The sequence below is a fragment of the Juglans microcarpa x Juglans regia genome, chromosome 8D (genome assembly GCF_004785595.1).
Source record: "Juglans microcarpa x Juglans regia isolate MS1-56 chromosome 8D, Jm3101_v1.0, whole genome shotgun sequence".
Lineage (NCBI taxonomy): Eukaryota > Viridiplantae > Streptophyta > Magnoliopsida > Fagales > Juglandaceae > Juglans > Juglans microcarpa x Juglans regia.
The window spans coordinates 34,360,565-34,385,837 of record NC_054608.1 but is presented as its reverse complement, the minus strand read 5'-3'; the positions used below and the strand labels follow the sequence as shown (position 1 = coordinate 34,385,837).

General features: G+C 34.4%; 3 protein-coding genes and 1 long non-coding RNA gene across 5 annotated transcripts; 1 reads left to right on the top strand and 3 right to left on the bottom strand.

Moving 5' to 3' along the window:
* Positions 1–120: 120 nt before the first annotated feature.
* Positions 121–1,844, bottom strand: LOC121243534 (class V chitinase-like). Its single transcript, XM_041141661.1, has 2 exons — positions 716–1,844; positions 121–410 (listed from the first exon to the last, which is right to left on the bottom strand). The coding sequence occupies exons 1-2, from the start codon at positions 1,740–1,742 to the stop codon at positions 388–390; spliced, it is 1,050 nt and encodes a 349-aa protein (XP_040997595.1). The 5' UTR covers positions 1,743–1,844; the 3' UTR covers positions 121–387.
* Positions 1,845–4,555: 2,711 nt separating this feature from the next.
* LOC121242737 (class V chitinase-like) lies at positions 4,556–6,456 on the bottom strand. Its single transcript, XM_041140683.1, has 2 exons — positions 5,298–6,456; positions 4,556–4,813 (listed from the first exon to the last, which is right to left on the bottom strand). The coding sequence occupies exons 1-2, from the start codon at positions 6,379–6,381 to the stop codon at positions 4,794–4,796; spliced, it is 1,104 nt and encodes a 367-aa protein (XP_040996617.1). The 5' UTR covers positions 6,382–6,456; the 3' UTR covers positions 4,556–4,793.
* Positions 6,457–10,995: 4,539 nt separating this feature from the next.
* LOC121242736 (RNA polymerase I-specific transcription initiation factor RRN3) lies at positions 10,996–20,245 on the top strand. Of its 2 annotated transcripts, none has more exons than XM_041140681.1 (16): positions 10,996–11,168; positions 12,103–12,291; positions 13,346–13,429; positions 13,571–13,642; positions 13,755–13,826; positions 13,949–14,182; positions 14,724–14,834; positions 14,919–15,032; positions 15,728–15,850; positions 15,944–16,012; positions 16,139–16,245; positions 17,567–17,650; positions 17,745–17,829; positions 18,555–18,668; positions 19,197–19,381; positions 19,769–20,245. In XM_041140681.1, exons 2-16 carry the CDS (start codon positions 12,172–12,174, stop codon positions 19,992–19,994), a joined length of 1,800 nt encoding a protein of 599 aa, XP_040996615.1. In that variant the 5' UTR covers positions 10,996–11,168; positions 12,103–12,171; the 3' UTR covers positions 19,995–20,245. The 2 variants fall into 2 exon arrangements, with proteins under 2 accessions (XP_040996615.1, XP_040996616.1); XM_041140682.1 differs by having other exon boundaries at positions 10,996–11,185.
* On the bottom strand, positions 14,434–14,760 carry LOC121242739. Its single transcript, XR_005935954.1, has 2 exons — positions 14,604–14,760; positions 14,434–14,546 (listed from the first exon to the last, which is right to left on the bottom strand). It is a non-coding gene; the product is annotated as an uncharacterized LOC121242739 (long non-coding RNA).
* Positions 20,246–25,273: the final 5,028 nt, after the last annotated feature.

Here is a 25,273-nt window from a genome sequence, read left to right as displayed (position 1 = left end):
TCTCTCTCTCTCTCTCTCTCTCTCTCTCTCTCTCCCCAGGTTTTATATATGGTTTAGGGAACAAAACAATCATTCACGTACGCCATTCAACATGTATTTAGAAGATCATTAATAGATATAAAAGCAAACATATTTAATATTATTAGCCATGCATAGTACTGATGATAACACAAGCTTCTAACACACATAACACAACATATATATATATGTCACACCATCATGAGCCATAAGGTTGACCTTATTGTTGAGAATAAAAGCGTCTATATATATATTACGAGCACACCATATATATATGATTCCATGCATGCACGCCTTGTACGTTGTACGTTGATTATTATTGGTACTCCGGCAGCTGCCACACCTTCAGTACTTATAAGTAGCACATGATCATTTATCCCATGTATCGAAAGCTGTGAAGACAAAAATAAAAGTACACGTTAGAAGTTAGAACCAAAAAGACTAATTTTCAGTAAAAGAAAAAAAAAAACTTGCGTGCACGTGCATGCGGACAACTAATAACAAAAGGTTTGTATATATAATATATTTAGAAAAAATCTATTCATCATCTATTTTTTCATCATTTTAAAACGTGGCATTAGATGATAGGTTAAAAAGTAAAATATAATAAATAATCTTCAATAATATAATACTACATAATAAGATGATGAGAGAATTATAAAAATTAATATGATAAGTAGATTACTCTAAATTATACCTCTCTGAGAAAGAGACCAATTATTGTCGGCGCCCACGTGCCATGCAAAGTAACCGAGCAGTTGTTGATCCTTACGTGCATATATAACCTTATCGGTTACACTTTGCAAATCATCGTAACCAATCCAAGTAACACCAGCGTAGCAATAGTTTGTGGAGTAGGTGTCATTATACCCTGTTGTGGCCTTTTGGTCGGTTATGAATACCTTCACTTGGGCAAAAGAAACGGATCCATCTACAGAAACAGCCGGTCCCACAGCTGGTGCAAATAGATCATGCTGCAATGCATTTGTCAGAGTCCATGCCCAGCCAACAAACGGAAGGCATAGGGCTATTTGCTTAGCTTTCAAACCTGCATTAATCCAGCTTTTTATGCTTGCGTCAACGCAAAGTGATCCGTTTTTCTTGTTTTTCAACGCAGCAGGGGGTGCAGTCTCCGTGGGTGACGAACCGGGGCTATAGAAGTTAATGGCCAATACGTTGATCCAGTCCAACATGTTTGAAATAGTCTTGCAGGGATAACTCGCCGAGGCTATTGCTGACGAGTAAAATACCTCTGCCGTTAGAAGCAACGGACATTTGCTGGTCTTCTTGGCCTCGTCGTCCACCGCTGCTCGCCATTCCTTCAGAAGGGACTCGAGGTTGGTCATTTCCGAGGTCGTGGAGGGGTACAACCAGCTGAGGCAAAGACCATGGAAGTTGTTATCCCTGGCTAGAGTTATGGAGGAATCTATGAATATTTTACGGTTTTCTTGCTTGCTAGCCATTGAAGCTAAGGTCGAAGCTACACCAGAGGCTCCACCACCGATGGATAAAAGGGTTTTAACTCCAGGGTTTTTTATTTGCACAGTTTGGGTGAAGCTTTCGAACTGGAGCTTGTATAGGGTAGGAAAGGTAACTTGGTAGCTAGAGTTGACATCCGCAAAGGCGGCAAAAAGATGGGTGAAAAGTGAGGATTTTATGTCGGACACCAGGAATGCGCTTCCGCAGTTCCAGTATCCGGCTTTCACAACGCCAGTTGCAGCCATATTTGAAGAGATCGAAGAGTGAGACAGAGCAGTAGTACGTAGTACTTGATCTTTGGTTGCTAGAGCTATATGTGGGATTTGGTGCGTAGCTTTGAGAAGACAGAGCACGCCTATATATAGCCATTTCAAGACCATAAAGATAAGATCGATCATCGATTAATATCGACTCATGTTGTCCCAAACAGCGACACTGCCAGTACTTCATTGTCCGAATCCAAGACAGCTGGGCTAGGCTTTTAATTAGATCATGGCGAATCTATCTGTGGATGGCTGGCTAGCGTTGGTTACGCTTCCACTTGTGGACGCATGCATGCATGACGTCCATTCCAAATGAGATGCAGACAATTGTGCGAACATGCATCGTCAATCGAAGGAATGAATGCTTTTCTGCAGTCACACGTTTAATTTAGTGATGCTAGCTAACTGCATGTTATATCCAGAAGCCATCTGCAGGGATATACAATTCTCCATCGGAATCGTTGATGACTAACATTATTGGTATTTTATAGCTCGAAGTGGCCCTAAGGAATCAATATCTCATTTTCAGGGCCCATTGATTGCCTGGAAATGGAATAAGCTAGCGCTTTCCCTTGGCTGCTTGTGGGATAAAAATAAAGGTTATAAAGACTTGAAAATTTTAATTCATCACTCCAGTTGGACAAGCAATTAGCTAGGCTTATCCTGTGATCATATGACATTTATGAATTCGCCATCGATTTGGCATTTATAAGGTGGATAAGCTATATATATAAATATGTATGTATATACACTCAAAAAATTTAATTGCTGCTTATTGTTATCTTCGTACTTAATTTGATGGTTCTCGTGAGTTATATATGGTTTTGTTTCAACCTAAACTCGATGACTTTATTAATTAATTCCAAAAAGCAGTAGGGACAACATAAGATATTGAAGAAATTTCATGAGTTTCTAATTTTGAATATCTCCATATATCATGAGCTGTTTTGAAAAGGAGAAAATCTCTTAATTTTGAGCACTTCTTAAGATATATATTATTTTAAACTCAATGTACTGGTCATGATCATGAGGCAAATAAATACAGAATTATTTTTAAACTAGGAAAATGATGGAGCATGGTTGCACCAAAAATTAAAAAGTAAAACAGCTAGCACGCAGCTAACAAAACTCATGACGAAAGCTCCTATGAGAATTAATTGAAATAAGATGAGATGAAATTAATTGAGATAATTTGTATATAATAATAAAATTATTAATTAAAATGATACAAGACAACCCATTTCTGTATCCAAACGGATTAAAGTTAAAACAATTTTCTTATGTATGTGCACTGGATAAAGTATTTGCAGGTCTGGATTACAGTACAAAATGAAATAGAATCATTTTACATCATTTGTCCATATCATGCACATGAGATGTTGCCAACTTCAATACTGTTCAAATTAATAGGATAAGTCTATCCCCTTGATTTTATATATATATATATATATAATATATATATATATATAGGTAATGCTAAATATAATTATGTGTTGTGCAAGTACCACACACTATTTTTTAAAAAGAGTGGGATCCTATTAAAAAATTAATTTTTTCACGTAGATCTCATAAAAAATTACTTACTTTTTACAAAAAGAGTATGTGGTACTTCACACTTTATGACTATAAATATTATTTCAATATATATATATATATATAATACCTTTAAAAAAAGGAAAGTAATGTGGATCAAAACAAAACAAGAAAAATGCATTTAATTGTTTACAGGCTTAGGTCCATAGTGAAATGAAATGAGATGACTTTAGATAAAAAGTTGAATGTTGAATAAAATAATATTAGAATATTATTTTTTAATATTATTATTATTTTAGAATTTAAAAAAGTTTAATTATTTATTATATTTTGTATAAAATTTAAAAAAAATTCTAATGATGAGATGAGATGAAACCGTTTCTCTATCCAACTGCAAGGGTGGTTTGGATTCAAAACTCACTTCAACTCATCTCATATCATCTCGTCATTATAACTTTTTTAAAATTTTCACACAAAATATAATAAACAATTCAACTTTTTCAAATCTCAAAATAATAATAATATTCTAATAATATTTTATTTTACTATTCACAAATTATATCAACTCATCTCTAAATCTAAACTACTGTATTAGTAATGATTATTACCAACCAACTTCGGGCAGAATTGAGTTGGATATTTATGGGCTCGATGGAATATTGGGTCTAGGTAGAAAATCCAGCCGGAATTATTTTATAGGCCTCTAGCTAACAGCTAGCTGCAACCGAGCCCAAGCCCACACCATTGTATTTTCAAAAGAAAATATTGATTTTTTTATGAGAATATTCATAGTTGATCATGCAAGACGCCAAGAATATATTGTTGAAGTTTTCCCACTCTCGTCAAGAGTATAATTTTATTACAGTTTATGATATGATAGACCGAAATATATAGCGCGCATATATATCATCCACATGTCAAGAGTATCTATATATTTTTTTTTTTATCAAGTTATGTTTTTCCTTTTATAAAATCATTAATTTATTGCAACTCAATATAAAATAATACAAGACAATTTTATTAAATTAAAATGCATTTTAATAAAGTGACATGAGTGCATTATTTGATTTAAAATACACTATAAGAAAAATGAGTATTTGTGACGGATTATTTGCGACGAGAATGATTATTTACGATAAAACAAACTCATTTTGACAGGAAATAGTTATTTTAATAAAAAATAACTGACTACAAATAAACAATTTTCCTATAGTGATACATGGATTATAAGATAGGCATACAAGAGTTGTATGCATATCATCGCGGCCCACGAATTTTATAGGCAAAATGAAACTTTAATAGATACATTAGTATAACTCTCAAGTCTCAATATAAATTATTAATCTTATCCATTTATACAAACCACAGTACCCATCAGGCCAGCCTTATTAAATACAACATGTGTATATGATTATTTATTAGCCTTACGTATTCATGATGTGGATAGCATAAGCTTCCACAACCAATATATAGTCTTTATTGCTAATCTAATCTTTATGCTCATCCCCATGTAGTTGAAGCTGCATCAACAGTAAGATTTAGGCATTAGAATTTAGAAGTTAGAAATTCAAAAAAGAAATACAGTACGTATATAGTGATCAAAGATGTCCGAGCACTTGACAAGCTGAACAATTCCAATGACCTATTTTAATATGAGAAATTATTTATACAACTCTCAAATAGATAAGTTTCCTACAAATTTTTGTAAAAAAAGTAAACCCCACTTTGAAAAAGTGTAAAAAAAACTATTTTTTTTAATAGGATCTACTTTTTTACAAAAGACTTATACAAAACTTATTTATTTAAAACTTGTATCTAGTATCACTCTTTTAATATTTAACTCTTAATTCTTTACGTTGTTTTCAAGAATTATTTGTTGAAAATTAACCGAGCAGGCCAATCTGACAAAAGATTGCCCAACTCAATTAGAATGATCACAAATTAAAAGTTATACAAGCATGGGTTTGAATACGTAGAAACTTGGACTAACGAATTCAAACTAACCTGTTGTAGACAGAGCGGAGTCCTTGTCGGCGCCAACATGCCATGCAAAGTAACCGAGCAATCCCTTTCCCTTAGCATATGTAACCTTGGTAGAAACACTCTGGGTATCATCATAACCGATCCATATTGTCTCCTTATAGCAGTAATCTGTAACAAAGGTGGAGTTGTACACTGTTGTATATCCACTCTGAGTTATCAGATCCTGGATTTGGCTGTAAGTCTGGGACCCGTCTGAGGATAGAGCCGATCCATTTGCCGGTGCAAATATTCCATTGTTACTAGCATTTAACAGACGCCATGCGTAGCCATAAAATGGCAAACCGAGAGCTAGTTTGTTGGCCGGTACACCTGCCTGAATCCAAGCTTCAATGCCGCTGTCCCCGCTAACTTGGCTTGTTGGATTGTACAATGCAGCCGGCGGTCCGGTTGTAGAGGGTGACCAACCGGGGCCATAGAAGTCATAGGCCATTACATTGACCCAGTCCAAACTGTTTGATATTGCCTGAATGGGATAAATTAAGGAGTAATAGTCAGAGGAGTAGAAGAATGCTGCGGCTAGAAGCAACGTTTCCTTGCCGGTGGTGTTGGATTCGTTGGCCACGGCTGCTCGCCATTCGTTGAGGAGTAAACCAAGGTTGGTCATATCTGTGGTCGTGGACGGGTATTCCCAATCGAGGTCAAGGCCACTGAAGTTGTTATTCCTGGCTAGCTGTATGGAGGAATCTATGAACGATTTACGAGTACTGGCTTGACTAGCCATTGAAGCAAAGGTTGAAGCACTGGACCCTCCTCCGCCGATGGACAAAAGGGTTTTAACAGCAGGATTCTTTTGCTGCACTGTTTGGGTGAAAGTTGAGAATTGGGCCGCGTTTGAAGAAGAAATGGTGACTTGGTATGTGCTGGCATCGAGATCGGCAAAGGCACAAAAGAGATGGGTGAAAAGGGTGGAATCTATGCTGGACACCGGGAATCCACTGCCGGGAAACCAGTATCCACCTTTCACGACTGTCTGTCCGGCAGAGGAGGAGAGTTGGAGAAGCAAAAGGAGGGCGGAGAATACATATGCAAGGGTTTTTGAAGCCATTGATGAAGGATATTGAAAATCAGACACAGTATTCTGAGATATTGCTAGTAGCTTTGATAAGACCAAAGACCACACGGTACATATATATAGCTAATTTCTTATTTTCTTTTTTCTTATTATTTTTGTCCTCTCTGGCGCATGCGGGTGTCAACTATCTGATTAATTGGTTCTTGGAAGATATCCTCTATCAGGAAAGAAAGTTACGTGTATATATATACATATATATATATATATAGCACAAAGTGGGTTTGAATTTGGAGCTGATGCAATGAATACTGATCTTAATCAGGGAGTTTATTGGCATGGAGAGAGTCCCAAAAATGAAAGGAATTGGAAAGCTATATAGATTGCAGGCCAGTGCCGTTGCCGTCTTGTATTACTTGTAGTTGGGAACGGCATAATTTACGGATTTCTATGGTCCAAAATGTCAGCTCTCTTAAGATTATCCGAAATATGCATCAAGAGTACTATGAGCTCAGCTCAGTCTCGGTCAACGATCAAACCTTGTGTTAATTGTTTCTTCCTCCGGTTTTCGATCATTTTTTTATCTCAACCTCGATCTCGAAGTTTCTAGTCAAAATATATATAAGACCTGCAATTAAGCATCCAATTGAAAACGCAAAACTCTCTACTTTGAACCAATTTCCATATATATATATATATATATATATATATATATATATATATATCTAGGACATTACGTGCAAGACACATCATGCGCTCTGTTGACAAAAAAAAATTATATGAAAAAATATATATTTCTAGATGTTATCATATATGAACCCTACTGGACTTAGAAAAATCAAGATGAACTTTCTATTTTTATAGATTAAAATTATTGAGAGGTTTATTTCATGAAAAATGTTACTTTGTCCACTCAATTTGCCCCCTTATTTTGACACCTCATGTATTTTAATTTTTTTATTTACTTAATAATTAAGGAAGTGACTATTAATGTATTGATATGTTTTTATATTTTTTAAAAATGTTTAAAAAATATGAAAAAAAATACCAATTTGGCCTACTGGTTAAATGGAGCGGTGCTAGTCAGGCACAAAGTAGCACCGCTCTTATTTCATGTATACTTTCTATCTTTGGCATTTTTCAGCGTTTTAGCTAGGAGTGAACCCTAGTGGAGACTACACGTGCAAGGCATGTGCTTAGTTCCATATATCCACGACATATCATACTTGAATTACTATTTCAGTATCTAAAATACTGAAATGATATATGAAAAATATTTAATATAAATTAGAAGTCATTGGCAATTTAATACAAGAATTATATAGTAAACATCAAAATATAAGCAAAGTACAATAAAAATGCAGTTGGATACTGGGGTACTCTCAAACACTCTTATTATTATTTTTTATTTTATTATTATTTTTCTCTTACTTTTTATTATTATTTATTATTTTTTACTACTATTTAATATTTCTATTATTACTTTTTTATTACTTTTTCACTACTATTTACAAATATTCTCAAACATTTTCAAATATTTTCTCTAGAATATCACGTGATATACAAAGTACAAAAAGCATAAATTCGGTTACAACAAATTTTAACAAATTTTTAATGACGTAGTTAATTCTCTATCTTAACAGTAAATATGTGGAACAGTCCATCATAAGCACAAGTAATACTTAAAATTTTATTATTTACAAAAGAAACCCTGCCAATAGAAAATGATATTTAAAAGATAGCAAACAACACAAACAAAAAGATAATAACAAATTAATGTATGCATGTTAGAGCTCTTTAAGGCAAATCATCGTCAAACAATCCAACAAAGAAAAATGGGAAAAATATGAGACACAACGTAAAGTAAAAGACGACTCCCAAAGTAACGAAGAAAATGAAAAACCCAACCAGATGAGACTACTCGTTAGTGCTACCTCAAAGTGGACATGGCTTCGTAACTTCAAACCATCTTAAATTGTGTCCAAAGATTTTGAGTCCAAACCATTTTCAACTTCCAAAAAAAGCCTAATTAGGACAATAACTGATCAGTGAAGTGCATTAAGCAAGTCCACTTTAATTTATGTTAGTAAAGACGTTGTATATGCATGTCTAAAATTAAGTTCAAATAGGAAATACTCTAATTATAAAGAGATTATATAGAAGTAATCTCACAAACTAATATAATTTGATGTGATTCGGCATATTATAAAATTATTTTTATTGTTAAGTAAGTAATCTAATTGATCATATGAAATCACGTCAATTTATAAGATTATTTTGTATAATCTCTTTAGTGACTGTAGCATCCCTCAATTTAAAATATAAAAATAATACTTTTAATAAGCATACATATTTAAATTGGATAATGATAGGCCACGCCATTCAAAAAGGTCGCGTAAACCAAATCTCAAATATTTGGGATAATCTGGGACGTGAAGGACCATGCATGTGATGCATGCGGCATGCATCCAACAAGGAAGGCAGACGAGATTGGGTCGTGGCCAGTGGGAATTTACGCATGAAAAGGTCTTCGGTAGTTATGCATTTTACGTCATTTTCTTTCCGTTAATTTTATTCTGTTTTTATGCTCTATTTTACGGGCATTGCGTTCAGTTATTAGTCCGCACGTTTTCCTTTTATTTCAGTTTGCAATGTACATGATTATGCTATTTAAGCATACGTGAATCATTAATGAATATTATGGAAGTTAATTCAAATCTGTGGTACATTCTCACCCGAAGAGAAAATAAATTATCTTAGTATTTTTACTCTCTAAATTTGAGACCTATCAAATAAGATTTATGATCTAGCATGTAGATGTCATACTTTTTAGTTTACAAAATTGAGTATAAGTTACAATAACAGCATAAAATTAAAAAAAAAAAAAAAAAAGTTTGAAAAATTGTAAGCAGGTTGTGACCCCGGCTGAAAAGAGACCGAAATAAAAGCACCTTAGAATGCCCCCAACAAAAGGAAAAATGGCAAAAATATAATTTGACATGTCAAACAAAATCTACTAGACACTTTTATATGTAGAATAGATATATGAAAAGAATTAATCAACCCATCAATCAGTATTTACTACTCCAAACTCTACATCCTATAGAAAAAAAAAAATGTCAAGTGTGGAATGTGGGGTGAATAATAGCTGATGTATTGCAAAACTTATATGAAAAATAGTGCACATAAAATCATTTTCACAATTCTTTATACAATTATGATTTAAACTATATATGGGCATTTTTGTAGAACAACTTATAAAAGTAATGTCATTTTATAAAAACATTCTCATTAATTTAGTGATTGTGTAAAGAGTTGTGAAAGTGGTTGTGTATATTATTACTATATGAGTTATTCTATTCACAAGCAGGTATGGATAACTCATTGTCATCCACATCATTAATATGACAAGATTTAATTTACAAGATTCAAATTTATAATTTTTTCTTGAAATAAAATTCTGCTACGTCAGTAGTATTTGGTGTGTGTATTCCTTACTGGCTTTCTTGAAATGGCCAACGAAGTTATCTATATGAGCGGTGCTACTCAGGCGAAGTTACCGGCTTCCTTACCTCTAGTTGCTTTTGCAACTTCTTCTTTTTTTTTTCTATTCAGATTTTTTTAATATATTTAAATATTTTTTAAAAAATAAAAAAAATACATCAATACACTTAAAATTACTTCCTTAATCACTAAATAAAAAAAAAATTTTATCAAGTAATACATTTGAACGGTACAATTGGAGAGGCAAAATAGCTTTTCTCTGTCTATACAAAGACTATATTAAAGCCAATTTGAGGGTGTCTGTAAATAAAGCCAATTATGTTCATGTTTACCGAGTATGCAATGATCATACATAGCTTCATTAGCACAGCAAGATATTATTCTGAATGCCTGATTTTTTTGCTACCTTTATATATTGGAAAATGATATATATAAAATCCTTTTTACAATTTTTTATATAAATATATTTTAAATTAGAGATTTTTGTATAAAATAACTTATAAAAATAATATCACTTTACATAAATATCCTTATTTTAAAATATAATTATATAAAAAATTATAAAAAGAGTTGTATATTATAAAAAGAGTTGTATATTATTATTAGTTAAACTGCGATTGAAGCTCCATATGAGTAACTTTGTTGACCTATTGTCATGACCGGCTCAGTGGAAGAGCCCAAGCCCAATAAAACCCAGCCCGCCGAAAAAAACGAGATTCAAAACGACTTCGTTTGGACAAACCCTAAAACCCATATATACTTTTTAGTTTTTCCCCTTCCTTCCGTCCAGCGCCCCCAGCCCCCGACTCTCTCATTCTCTGCGTCTCTCCTTCAGTTTTTCGTTTCTCTCTCGTTCTGCGTCTCCAAGCAGCCGCCCTTCGCTCCTGGTTTCCGTTGCCGCTCGTCGCCGGTATGTACTCTCCGTTCGACTCTCTTTTTCGCTCATCTGTCTCTCTCTCTCTCATCCTGTGTGATTTTCTGCAGCGCCTTGTCCCACGCCGCCCATCCCTGTTAGTGCCACGCAGGCTCGCAGCTCCTCGCCGTTCCGACCACCACACGCTGCAGGTAAAACTCTCTCCTTCTCTCGCCCTGTCTCGGCTTTTCTCTCTCTCTCTCCCTGTCACTTTCTCATTTTGTGTTTCCGGAGAGCAGAGGGGATCAACGCACTAGTAGCACGTCCAACACCCACGGAACCCATCGCACTACTGTCCGCAAGCACACGACTCTCTGTCCCTCTCTATCTATGTCTCTAGCCTCCCGGTGTGCCACCGGCCAGCCCAGCCCGACCATGTAACAATTCCAGCTACTCGATAATTTTGGTAACTCTTTGGGCTTGTTACACTCTCTTCCCGATTTCTAAATGTAGAGTTGAGTAACGGGTCACAAGTAAATGCGTCTTTTAGGGATTGATATGTTATTTGATAGCAACAGTGATGTGGATTGATGGTTTGAGAGTTAAATGGGTTGAACGGTCATTTGTTATCGGTTTCTCGGGTGTAAGTTTTTAAACCTTGGAGGAAGATTTAAAAACTTACACCCGAATAATTATCTAAGGATGATTTGTTTGGAGAATAAAATTAAGAGAAATTAGTTAATTTTGTGTAAGGGTACTTCGAGTGTTATATGGATACTCGCTTTTGAGGAGAAAGAATTATCCAGGTGTTACAAATATATTATTGATTAATGCTAGATATCCTAGGGTGTGCAAACCCTGTGCCCTCCCTTTGAAAAGAAGTGGGGTTCACCATTAAAAGAATGAATGATTTTTTCATGTGGGTCTTAGATTTACTCACTTTTTTTTCGAAGGAGGTGCTCGGGGCTTGAGCACCCGAAGCCTGCAAATATCATTTCTTCTTCTTTATTAGATCGTATTGGTGTATTTAGAAGCACGAATGCCTTTTTACAAGCAATCTGTTGGAGTTTATTAATGTTATGCATTTGTTTTTACGTCGGAATCTATCTTATGCATTGTTTATAAATTCTCAGCCAAATTTATTTTGTTATATGTTCTATAATCTGATGCAAGTAGCCCCTAAAATCTATATTCGTGTTGGTATACAATTGACTGCGTTTTTATTCAGTGTTGTTATAGAATTGAACCCCTTTCTAATTATGAATTTCTAGAAAAAAGAAAAAACTGTTGTTTCATGTAGTCATGAAAGAATTGTGCGAGACCATTCCTCAAAGTTTGACTTATCCATGCTTTACAATTCATTCATGGGGATGTTTAAATTTAATTTCTCTGTTTTGCAGGTCTTGCTCATATCCACACTCCCAGGCCCATCTGAAATTGTGGGAGCAGTAGGGTCTGGGTCAAAGACCATGGGAGCCGAGGAATTAGCTAACTACGGGGCAGGGTTTCATGAAATGGATAATGATGATAATTTTAGTGATTCTGAGGTAGTCTATCATGTCAAGGATGCTCTTAATTCAGTCTCATTGGTAAGCATTCTTCCAAATGCAGCATTTTTATTTCTTTATGACGGCTTTTTTTTTTTTTGAAGTACTTGGCTTTATTTTCTTTAATTATTTAAGGTTTAAATGATCTATACGAGATCATCATGGTAATAGTAAGACTTGGAAAGCTGGTATAGCACATCTCTTTATCTTGCCACTCATCATATGATAATGAATTTAGCATTAGTGTGGACCTTGTGATGGATGAATTATGAGAGATAACGTGCGGATGAGTTATCATGGTTTTATAAAAAATATATTTGGTTTTCCTTAATGGTATGTGGATTATCTGATTGCCTCATGTGCTGAAGGGAGTTTATTTTGTGGAGCTTTTGATGGATGAATTTTGAGGGATAACCTGCGGATATGAGTCAGTACGGTTCTATCAAAAATATAATTGAGAGGTCTTGGTCCAGTTGTTAATTGTTTGTATGGGCAATGAGTTGCAACTGTTTACTTGCTGTTTGTTGTGAATGCCAAACCAATTTTAAAGTGCTTGTGGTTTTCCTTTTTCTAAGTATTTTGTTTAGTTCCTGCTGTCTTTTCTTATTTTTCTTGTGGCTTTTATGTTTATTGGTGCAAATCATTAAGCAGATTTTTCTAACATTTTGATATTTTCAGCAGGATTTTGAATATGTTTGTCTGGCATATGATTATGTTGTTTTTCTTCCATCGTTATATGGCCTAATATTGAATACACAATATCAGGGTCTTTCGAACTATATATTAGCAACATTTTCTACATAGCAACCTAAAAATGAAAATTCTATTATGGAGTTGCCCGTTTTAATGTCTTGGCTCTGTTCTAGTTTATTAAAGAAAACGTCATATACCACACTTTCATCCCATTCCCATCTCATCTTGTTGAAGTGACATTATCCAATAATCCTTAATTTTTAGACGAGCTACTCTAAGGGTTAACTGGCAGTGCCACATCAGCATGGTCAGATGAGTGTAATGTGGTTTTTGTGAGATGAGAATGAAACATGTAACTCACTTGCTAAAACCTTATCTTTAAGCATAAATTCTACTTTCTCAGGGTGACAGTGACAGTTACGACCAGCTTGTTGGGGTTATGCATCACAATGAACGACTTGCCCCTGAGGAGGTGGCATTGCTTGTGGTAGGCTCTTTACCTATATTTAGTTTTTTTTTTTCTTTTTTCCGGGGGGGATGATTGAGGCAGTAGTTCAAAGCTTCAATGCTCCTATTAACCTCATAATTCATTTCTCCAAATCATGTTCTTTTTATATATGCTCGGCAGACCAGTTTAAAGGCACTATCTGGAGCAGTTTCTCATATAGATGTCGTTCTCCATGACTCTCTTCTTACTTCAGTGAGTATATGAATGCTTTGATGTTTGTGTTTTTATTCTGTTATACTTGTTAGATTTAATTACTCGTCGAAAGTTTTGTTAAAATTAATGAAATTTTGTTATGAATGTTCAGATTTTTAGAATGAACATGTGGAACTACAGACCTGATGTGATGGATGCGTTGCTTGAACTAATCATATCCTTGGTATGTGGGCTTTAGGCATCCTTCTATTTATGATTTATGACGGATAGATTTTTTTGCCCCCTTACTTTCAGAGGACATTTTGGTGAACCTTTAGTGATTCACTTTCACTATCAATATTGTAGGCTGCTTCAAATGGAAAACATGTCAATTCATGTTTGGAAATGCTTGTGAGCAACTTCACACCACCATACTCATTCGTAGATACATTGAAGCAGCCACGTGGTCTTGCAAGAAAGGAACAAGTTCTTTCTCGTGTGCACTCAGCCCTGAAACACATAGCTGATTTGGTGCCTCTTGCTCCCTCTATACTATCTCCAATTGTTTCTCAAAGAATGCCAATTTATGCAAAGGAACCTGTGAGTTCAACAAGTGCTTCCCAATCTTAAATTCAAGCTTAAATGTGATACAGTTTTGTGCAGTGTCAAATGCTTGGGGCAATGTGGTGTGCCTCCCGACAGCACCCATGTCAATCAACTAGCTTTATGATTCATAACTGTTTTTTTTTTGTACCTCCCCTTGGTCAGTATCAGTTCAGCCTTGTGGTTGTGCATTTTTTCTGGGGCAGGAAGATTAACAGACAAATTTTAGAGCAAGGCTTGTGTTTTTCAGCTGCTTTTTTGTATATACTGGCATCTGTGTTTCACCATGTGTCCCTGTTTAAAATTTGGATTTTTCTATTTTCTTTTTCAATTTTTTTAATTTTCCTGTACACCGTTGTGCCTTTTGCACTTTTTAATGAAGCTTTATTAGTTATTAAAAATATTATGTTTTTAATACCTTTTGCACTTTTCCGGATTGAAATTCCAATACCATATGCTCGTGACTTGTTTTCTGCATTAATTTGTCTGCTATTATGGATCAAACTGTAACTGAAATTATAACCACCTCTTCTTGTAGTTGGCAGTCATATATGTTGAGAACATGTTAAAGCTTGAGAGTGGTGCAATTGGAGAATTTGTTAGGAGCACGATGCTTATGGCACTGATGGATATGCTGATAGAGTTGGATGTAAGTAGATTGAATTTCTCGAACTAATTAGTTGCCAAAAAATTGATAATGTATTTGTGTAATCACGTATCAAGTGTCTTATAGGTGGAGATTGGATGGGATGACATTTTGCGAGATGATTCTAGTAAAGGAATATTTCAGATGGAGCTTGAGAATGCGGATGAAATTGCAGATTATGACGAGGAAGATGATTATGAGGTATGGTCCATACGATGCTCAAAACTGACCTATATCTTTCATCTGTTAATCTTTTTAACTAAGAAATGGTAGCAGATTGTTGGAAATGCCTTGCTGGCTTTGACTATTGTAGTATTTTGACCGTGTTTCAAATATATGGCCTAATAAATTTGATTTGGGCCCACTTTCAATTATTGTTGGCCAGATCTTTGAGGACTGGGAACACTCATTGGATGATCTTAGATGTTTCTTTTTCCACACTTTATTCTTGTTGGCTTCTGTTATTGTTATCAATGGGACTAGTTTTCATGATTTTCTTATTTATTACCCGAAAAAGGTTTTCATTTCTTGCTCCTAACTTATAACTAGGTGTTCCTTTTGTATATTTCCTTTGTACTCAGGCTTCTTCTTTTTCCTTGATTTGAGAAAATCCTATTGACCTATTAAAAAAATAAATTTGATTAGTTGGCAATCATGTTGGTCATGTCTAGCTCTGAGTGTTCTAAACATGTGATAGCAGCTAATGATGAATGTACTAGGATGAGGTAAAAATAATATGTACAAAGGAAATTTAATGTTCGGCCCGCTTTCAAACCTATTTCATATTATATTGGTTGGGGTGGGATTTTATTTATCATATTATTTATTCCTGTTCTTTTAGAATGCTTATGATTATTTGGCCTCATATTTAACATAATATGAAATTTTTTTTGCAGCTTCCAAGAGAATTAAGTCGGAAGAGTTTAGGAGGAAATTTAATTGCTGAAAAATTGGATAGCTTGATGGCTCTAACTTTTGAGCATCTTGAATCATGTAAAGCCAATGGTCGTTTGAGCGAGGTACATTTGGATGTTCAATTTTTCTCTGCATTTGATCTGTTGTTATCCTTGTCTCATTCCTAATATTATTATATTTTTAAATGTGGTGATTAGGTCTTTGAACCTCTTTTAGACTCATTCCGAATTACGGTTTTGACTACATACAAGTCAAAATTTGCTCAGGTAAATATACCTTTTTCTAGTTAATTGCCCTGTTTATCTTATTCATACTGAGATAAATTGCATAGTAGCTTTTTTTTTGGTAATGCTGGCATTAAAACCCATTGCTTTTGCTTATTTGTATTGCAGTTTGTGATGTTCTATGCCTGTGCTCTAGATCCTGAAAACTGCGGTGTGAGATTTGCGACATTGCTTGTAGATATTTTTGTTAGCAAAGACTACCCAATGCCATTCAGGTAATATTAAAATATTTTATATTAAAAAATTTGGATTATTGGTTTTTATGCTTCTGTTTTGGGGAACATTAATTTTGCGTTGGTTATGGTTTGTGGTCTTTGAACCACTTAAAGTTGGTCCAGACTTCTATTTTTCAGATTTTTCTTTTTATACTTCTAATACATGATTTTTTTTTTTTTTTTTTTTTATTTTGTGGTTTTTATCTGTACTTATATTGTTACAACACTAGAGGTATATATTTTGTTTTAGCACTTTGTTAAGGAATGCGTCATTGAATTGTGAGATTGAACTTTTTTATCAGTGAAACAAGGATTTTATTGATATTATGAGATTTAACTTTATGGTTGTTGCATGGAAAACTCAGTGTGAAATTTAAATTATCTTGTCGTGTTAATTGTATATCTCAAGGGCTTCTCATAAGACTTATTTTGTGTAATTGCCTTGGGATGAGGATCAATTAGTTGTTGTATCTGGAAGGAAAAATCATTTGTTAGGCTCTGCAGGAAGGATATGCTTTCCCATCTGGACCGGTTGTAGGAGACACATGAATATTGTTGTTCTGAATCAATGTTTAATAGAAGTTAAGCTTTTACTTGCCTAATTCCACTTTTGATCAGAAGATAGCTGTCCCTTTACCTCGACACTTGAAGATGACATTTTTCTCAGTTATTTCAATGACACCGAGTTCTATGCCCAAGTCCAGGATAACCAAATGCAAGTTTAAAGAACATATCAGCCGCCTTTCTTTACTCACAAATGCAAGGCCTTTACCTTCATCTCCATCTAAGGCTTATCTAATGATGTATTCTCACAAACACAACCAAAAGTTTTCATGTGGGTCCCGTATTTATTCACCTATGTCAAAATGATTGTACGGCGCTTGCGGATTGTAACATACCTTGGGTTTAGCATGAGAAGATGGTGAATTAAATCTCACATTGTTTGGGAGTGAGAAGTTCTTGTTGAATATAAACTAAGATTTGACTTGGGCTTTACTTGCATCGTTACAAATGGGACTAGAGGCAATCTTAGCCAGAAGTGTAGGACTTGGCTGCTGCACCTACAATTGAATGGCCTCGCGATGACATCAATTAAGGGGGAAATTGTATTACTGTAGATTTAGCATAAGAGTGGTGATTAGTAGACATCAAGGGTTTAAGTTCTTGCAGCTCCCTTTCCCCTATACTAGATTCTGTTCTTGTCTACATTTATGGTCACTGTTTAGTTCCCTCAAAGTTTTGTAATATGGGTTCAGGTGTTAGATGAGCATCAAAGCGTAATCTATGTTTCTAACCTTTTTTTTTCCCTTGTGCTGTGCAGGATGAGTGCTGTTGCTTATCTTGCTAGCTTTTTATCACGTGCAAATTTTCTGTCAGCCCCTTTCGTTGCTATCATGTTGAAAAGGTTGAGAGGCATGATATTTTCTTAGAATATGATCTATATTGATGTTGCAACAACTAAAGATTAACTTGGTTACCTTGTGATTTTGAGTTCTCAGGTTAGTAGATTGGTGCTTGGAATATTGCAAAACAGGTGGTGAAATAAACCCAGTATCCCATAGACTTTTCTACTCTGCATGCCAGGTATATTATGCTTTGGCAATATTTGGATTGTAAACTTAAAGGTTTTAGACCTTTCATTATTGACAGGAAAGAATTTGGATAGAGTATGGTATCAAACAAATTTGCATTCTGGAATCGTGATTTCTCAATTTTGTATTAAATATTATCTTCCAACACTTTTGAGTACTAGAATTCAAGAAATCGAGCTATACTAAACAATCAGGCCTCGTTTGGTTACATAGTTTAGATGAGATAAGATGAGATATTTTATTGAAGGTGGAATAAAATATTGTTATAATATTATTTTTGTGAAATTTGAAAAACTTGAATTGTTTATTATATTGTGTGGGAGTTTGAAAAAGTCGTAATGATTATATATGATATGAGATGAGATAGTTTGGTTTTGTGTAACCAAACCAGCCCTCTGTTATTTAGCTACATAATATGTAGTTTCAACCATTTCATTGTGTCCACTGCAAAGTTTTGATGGCATCTTATGTATGGATAATATCTGGTGAAATGAAGCACTAGATACATTTTAAATTGTTAACATTTTTATTGGAGGTTACTGAATTTTAAAAAAAAAAAAAATTATTCGAGGTGACCCGACTATAACCTCATTTCTTTATCCTAATGTTGCTTGTTTACTAAACAATACATGTTTGACAGTTATTAGCCAATTGTGCAGGAAGCTGATGTACTGCTTTTGACTAATAGCAAATTGATGGCTTCTATTTTGTCCACAGGCCATCATGTATGTGCTTTGCTTCCGAATGAAATCAATGATGGATGTTGCTTGGTTCAAGTCTCATCTGCTCTTTATAGAGCCGATCTTGAAGCATGCATTGAGCCCATTGAAGGTGAGGTGATGTTTTGGGACAGCCAAATACTTTAAAAGATTAATCAGTATATACAATTACAATTTTGATGTGTCCTAGTTATGTTTCCTTTGATGCTGAGAAGGATTCATACTTATCTATGATTAGTGTGCCTTGTTTGATCCTTATTCTTCAATCTTTTCCATTTATTTTAAGGGTGAAAATGCACTTATGATCGTTCTAATAGGTTAAAAGTATGTGTACATTGTACCATCCGATTAATAGCACCATTGTCCAATTTGACGCAGAAGTGAATGAAAAAAATCTGGACCTTCAGATCTTAATAGAGGGTATATTGAAACCTTTTTTGGAGTTTGGAAGTGCAATGTGTTAGCCTTTGTACTTTGGGGTTTAAGGTGTAAAATGTTTGTTAGTGGGAGGGTGAAAATTGTATTTTTTTCCCCTTTTCAATTTTACTGTATTTCGTTGGTGCATTTTTAGTCATTAATAAAACTTCTTTTATAAGAAAGAGGAATGTACATGGTCTAATTTCAGCTGCATTTCTGCCAGGTATGTCTGCCTTCTATTGTTGATGAGTTTTGCCAACAAGCAGAAGTAGCCAATCTATTCTCTTCATCTGAGGAATTTGTTTTTAGCGACTCACTGGAGTCCGAAAATTCAAAGGCTTTTGGTGGGATGGAAAGGCTTGACATGTTCTTCCCATTTGACCCATGTTTGCTTAGAAAAAGTGACAGGTATGCATTATCAGTGTTGGCATCAACTCTATTTTTGTTTTTTTCTATAATGAATAGCATTGATTGCAAATTCAGGCTGTTATTAAAATGCAAGGGATGGACACAAGTCATTTTCATGCCTTTTTATCTTTTGAGGGGCTGTTTCGAAAACTAAAATTTATGCGGGATGTTCAGTGGCTCATTTAAGAACCATGCAAGGCTGGAAAATATATTTAATGCACATTCAGAATGGTGAATGGGTGTTTCTTTTGTCCATTTCTGCTGAGTTATTTTTATAAGGATTCTCACCAACTTTGTGTTGACTACTCTTCTTGTGGGAAATTTGCCATTTACTAATGTGCTTTTGAACGGCCTACTGAACTAACCTCGTTTCCTGATTATCTGAAGATTCATCCGACCATACTTCGTGTATTGGTCAATGGTCAGACCTCCGTGCGATGAAGCTGAAGGCATTAGTGATGAAGACATTGGTGAGCAAGAGATTGATCTTGATGTGAGCAAAATGTCAATCACACCCGGGAAGTCTTCAGCTTATTGGATTCAGGATGGATTTGAGGAGCCTAGAGGAATGCCCGCAAGAATTAGACCCTCAACAAGTCCAGAGTCTTTGTGATATGAAGATAGTCATGTTTTTTTTTTAAAAGGAAAAAAGAGCGGGCTGCCAAAGGGGTGTGCTGGCTCAGCACGAGAGTTTTGCCATTACAGTTTTTGGCATTATAATTATGATTTAAGTTTTGTGTTTTTTCATTTTTATTTATTTCTTAATTTTACTTCAAGGTTCGTAAAATTAAGCCAAGAGGACACGTTACGCACACTTGGGATATATATTTTGATCAGTCAATATTGGATGTTTATTTTAGATAAGATTATATCGCCCATTAGCTTTTCCAAGAGAATACATCCTTGTTGACTATTATGTGAAGTGCCCATCTGTTTTCCCAATTTGGATGCGTGAGTTATGGGGTTTACAGCCTTACAGGAGGTCTCTACCCCCCAGCATTTTGTTAAATCTGTCTTAAGATTTCATTTCAAATCTTTTATAAGGTCAATGTAATAGCCAAGAAGCTGCCCAAATCTCCCAATTCAGCGTCCTCTAGCCCAATGGATGATTGGCAATCTTTGTCTTTGAGGTCCAACGTAGACTGACAAACAACCTTCTGGAACTACTTGACATGCCTTTTGCTGAATATGTTGTCCTTGGCCTCGGAACGGTTCCATGGTTTGGACTTTGGAGAGCCGGGGGGAGAAATGGAGAAGAGAGAGAGAAATAGAGGCTTCAGGAGAGGGGTGGAAGAGAGAGAAAGAGAGGCTTCGGGAGAAGAGAGAGAAAAAAGTTGGGAATATATTCCCTCAATCGATTTTACAGGTGAATAATATAAATCTCCTACGTGTCTATATTTTATCGGAGGATGTAAAATATAATTATACACACATCAATGTGTGTTTAAATACAATGATGAAAATAATAAATCACATGTTGGTATGTGATGTGAAATTTTTCATCCATTTCCTTCTCATTCATCAATCTATTTTATTTCATAAGACATCATTTCATAACATTTAAGCACAAAATATAACCATATCATTTCATGGATCATAAAAACAATAATTATTATATATAACATTCATTTCATTATGCATACATTTATTATAGAGATGCATAAAAATGGGTTGCCAAATACAGGTCATAAGGTCATTACATACATGTACTTCAAAGCATTAATAATTTAGCATAGATTCACATAAAACACCATTTCATTTTCTTTCATTGCATAAAAAGATATTTTCTCATTAAAAGCATTTCATTTCATTTTCATTGAAAGAAACATTTCATTTTGTTTTTGAAAAATTTTATTCATCACCCCTATACCACACATCTACTTTTATTTTTTTATCTTTTTATTTTTGTCCTTAGCAAGTGTGTGATGTAAGGATGATGAATAAAATAACTCTTTATTTTTACATCATATAGAAAACTCTAGAAGAGTATGAACATAATACTAACTTAGACTACATGCCATTTTCATTTTATACAATTCATTTATGTGCATGTCAGATGTCAACTTACATTCATACATAGCTTTATGTCACTCCTTTTTTTAAGTTCATACGCAACTTAAACTTAGAACTTGCATAATAAAAACACTCTTGATGCGTCTTCTTTTTCACCCAGCTTTAACCTTCAATTGATTCCTTACTTATACCTCCTTTAACTATTTACTTGCATACTTTTTCATAACACGTTGTGAAAAGCAATGCATGAACAATAAGGTAAAACAAGAAATCAATCACTTGACACAAAGGTTTACATGATTCGATAAGCCTACGTCAAATGATTTTATTCTCTTGAGGAATATCAAAGCACAATGTACGGCGAAATTATAATGTTCAAAATGACCAAATTGTTCATAATAAACATATATATGGAATTGTACAACGAAAGCCTTAATTTTTCAATTATTGCGTTACTCGCTCGAACAAGGTGTCGAGCAACCTCTTTACTAGAGTTTTGCTCGAGTGAACGTCGAATGAACTCTCTGTCTGACTCATTGAAAATCTATCAAAAAATCTTAACGAATCTTCGTTAGGTAAGGTCATTGAATCGAGCCGACAGAAGAAAAAACTAAGCTTCACAAACTCAACATAACATTCATAATTGTAAAAATATATACCTCTAGGCATTCATAGCATCCCATTCATATCACTTATACAAGTCATAACTTGTGAACTACTTTGAGGTCACCTTTCTAAAACATAGCTTTCAACTTCATGACTGGTCACAACATTTGGTCACAAGCTTGTAAGGTGGCTCTTTAACTGTAAAGGCCGGTTGCTTTCGAGGTTTTAATTTCAAAAGTGACTTAAGATTTTCTGTAATTATCCTGCTGTGCCTGTTGACTTGCTGTACTCGGTGACCTTGTCAACAAATTGAGGCCGACTATGGAAAGGAGCAAAATGAAGTTCTTTGTATAGCAGCAGTTTGCCCAGGTATTTTAATATGAAATAGATCATCTTAACTTCTTTTACCTAGCAATATCTTTTGGTGCAGAGCTAGCGCAAGCTAGCCTTATCCCTCCTAAAAGGGTCTGGCCAAGCTCTCTATCCCACTGGTTGTGTTCGGTCACATGCATAAAGAGCAAGCTGGCATATAAAAATGGTCTTCGGAAAATGATGGCAGTTGGGTATGACAACACTATACACCTGAATGGGGCCATTGTTCCTAGGGTCAAAAGATTGATCAATGAACAAGGAACTGATGAGAAAGGCTTAATGAATAATGACATCCCTCCACCAGAGTCTAGTGCATGGCACAAAGCGAGCTAGCCTTCACTTTAGTTGAAATTACGGATGCAAAGATCAAAATAATTTTGTAGAGGGGGCCAAGATAACACTCTTTTTTTTTTTATCAAAATCTGTATTTCGAGTTATTCTATTATCAAATCGGTACGTAAATCACATTATCCACATCACTTAAAATAGAAATATTTAATTTATAAGATTCAAATTCTATAAATCAAATCTTAAAATTTATCTTCTAAATTAAATTATGTTACGTAAAGTAGTGTGTGGTGTAGAGATCTTAGAATAGTACACAGTACAGTTTGTACTTTTATTTTTTTGTCTAATAATTGGTTTGCTAACTTGGAATATCCGTACTAATCTGATCAGTTCGGAGTGGTTTGCTAACTTGAACAAAATGCAGTATTAACGAATAGAACTTCAAAGGATAATCTTAAACTAATTGCTTGAATGTGCAGCAATGTGTCACAGATTCAATGTCCCATCTAATCCTACATTATCTTGACAACCTAAGGTTCATAGTTCGCATGCACATTGCTTTTCCTGAAACACTTTAAGTTGCTGTGCACATGGGTTTGGATCAGGTTGGGTCAAAAAATGGCATTTATGGGGTTCTAGCTCCTTTACAGGTAAGATGTAGTAGTGCAGAAGGTTGACCCTTCTTTTGTTGATGTGATGCTCACAAATCCATCTTTTTCCTTACAGCAATTCAGCCTTCTTTTTTCCCCCATCTGATGATATTATTCAATATCTGCCATGAAAAGGTAATATTCACCTGAAAAAGTGATGTTCCATTTCCTAGATTTCTTCAATGATATATCTTTAAATAATGGCTAGTCAGTCTCTGTAAACCAGTAATCATATGTTATCAGTATGATGGGCAGATTTGTTTTAAATTTTGTTAGCATTCTAAAGCAGTTTTGTAATGTTTCCGGTCAGTGCTTGAAGAGTAATCTCTCAAATTATCTCTGCTTAGAACATTCATTTCAATTAAATACTCTAATAATATAAATATATATGATTAGAATATGGGCAAATTGCATTTGATGGACATGACAGACATAACATCACAAATTTGATTTGTCTATAAATATTAATTTAGACCTGCCTTTTTCTATTTTGCTTTCTCTTTGGTTAGTGCACCAACTTCTAAGCAGTCATGGGCTTTTTGACCCATTATTTTCTTTGGACTAAACTTTACTACTTGCTTGTATTAATTTTTATACAGAAAATTTTGATTTAATTATTTAAGAAATACTACGCCTATGAAATAAACAAAAGTATAAAAAATAAGTTTATAAATTAATATGATATTATGTGTTACGTCAGATCTATTTTATAATAAAACAAATTACAATCCCAAAGAATTTGTGAACCAAGCATTTTTTTTTTTAATTAAGAAAGAATTTGAACTTGTAAAGCTTTACTAAATAGTTTTTACAAATTACACAGTCACATTCAAACCAACCATCCCACCAAATAAGACTTATATTAAATATTATTTGTCTGATGGATACTATTATTGCTGATGCAAACATTTCATCTGAAAAATGGAGAATATTTACTATCTTTATTCCATTCAGAGTTTTAAATGTCCCCTGCTTTTAAAGCCCCAGAGGTCCCCTACTTTTATAATGCTAGTGAATTTAATTTCTTTACCTACTCCAATTTCCATATCCAAAGCCAAAACTTTCCTACACATTTACTTCACATAAAAGATGGGGTTGGTTCAAGTAGTGAAAGTCTCGATTTTTGAGATATTATTCTCTTCTAGGTTTAAATTTCAACACCTCATAAATGTAAATAATTCTTTAGAATTACACCCCTGGCAAAAAGCCACCGATTTAACCATTTTTGCATAGGAAAATTTTTGAAGATGTAGTGCACGGGACTTAGATTTACTCTGTATGAGTAGATCCGAAGAACCCTACCTTAGAGAGGTTCTGACAAAATAAAAATAAAAATAAGCTTTATACACTAAGGACTGCAACATAACATTGCAATTGAAATGTGAAATCCATCTGACAAAATGGAGGATATTTACTATCTTTAAGTGTCTGCAGATTTTGTGTTTTCACCAAAACTATGATGAGGCTCTGTTTTTGTTCAAAATTTTCATTAGAAACTGAAAAATATCATGAGTCCTTAATTCAGCGACCCTCTTCAGTTGGACCTCAATCAAATATATTTTCACTAACTTAGTCCAAATTAAAACTAATAATAATTATTTCATCCATTAAATAAAGTGTTTGCAGCTATAAACTAATTATCAGCAGACATATAAAACAGTTTTGCCTTTATCCTTGAAGATAATGCTGCAACCAAAATGTGCTTAAAAATAGAAACTAATTTCCAAACTAAGATAAAATGGGTTATTGTGGATGGTCAAAGTAGAAAAATAAGGATAGTTATGGAATTGACTCAATCTCCAAAGCAGGAAAACCCTCCCCCAAACCGACGTCCACGAGTAAATAACATTAGCTGCGCAAAGCGAAATGAGGAATGTCTGACTCTCTGACTCTGACATTTTTGACCGCCCAATCTGCCAACCTCTCTTTCCCCCCTGTCTCTCTGAAGATCCCGTTAGTCTTT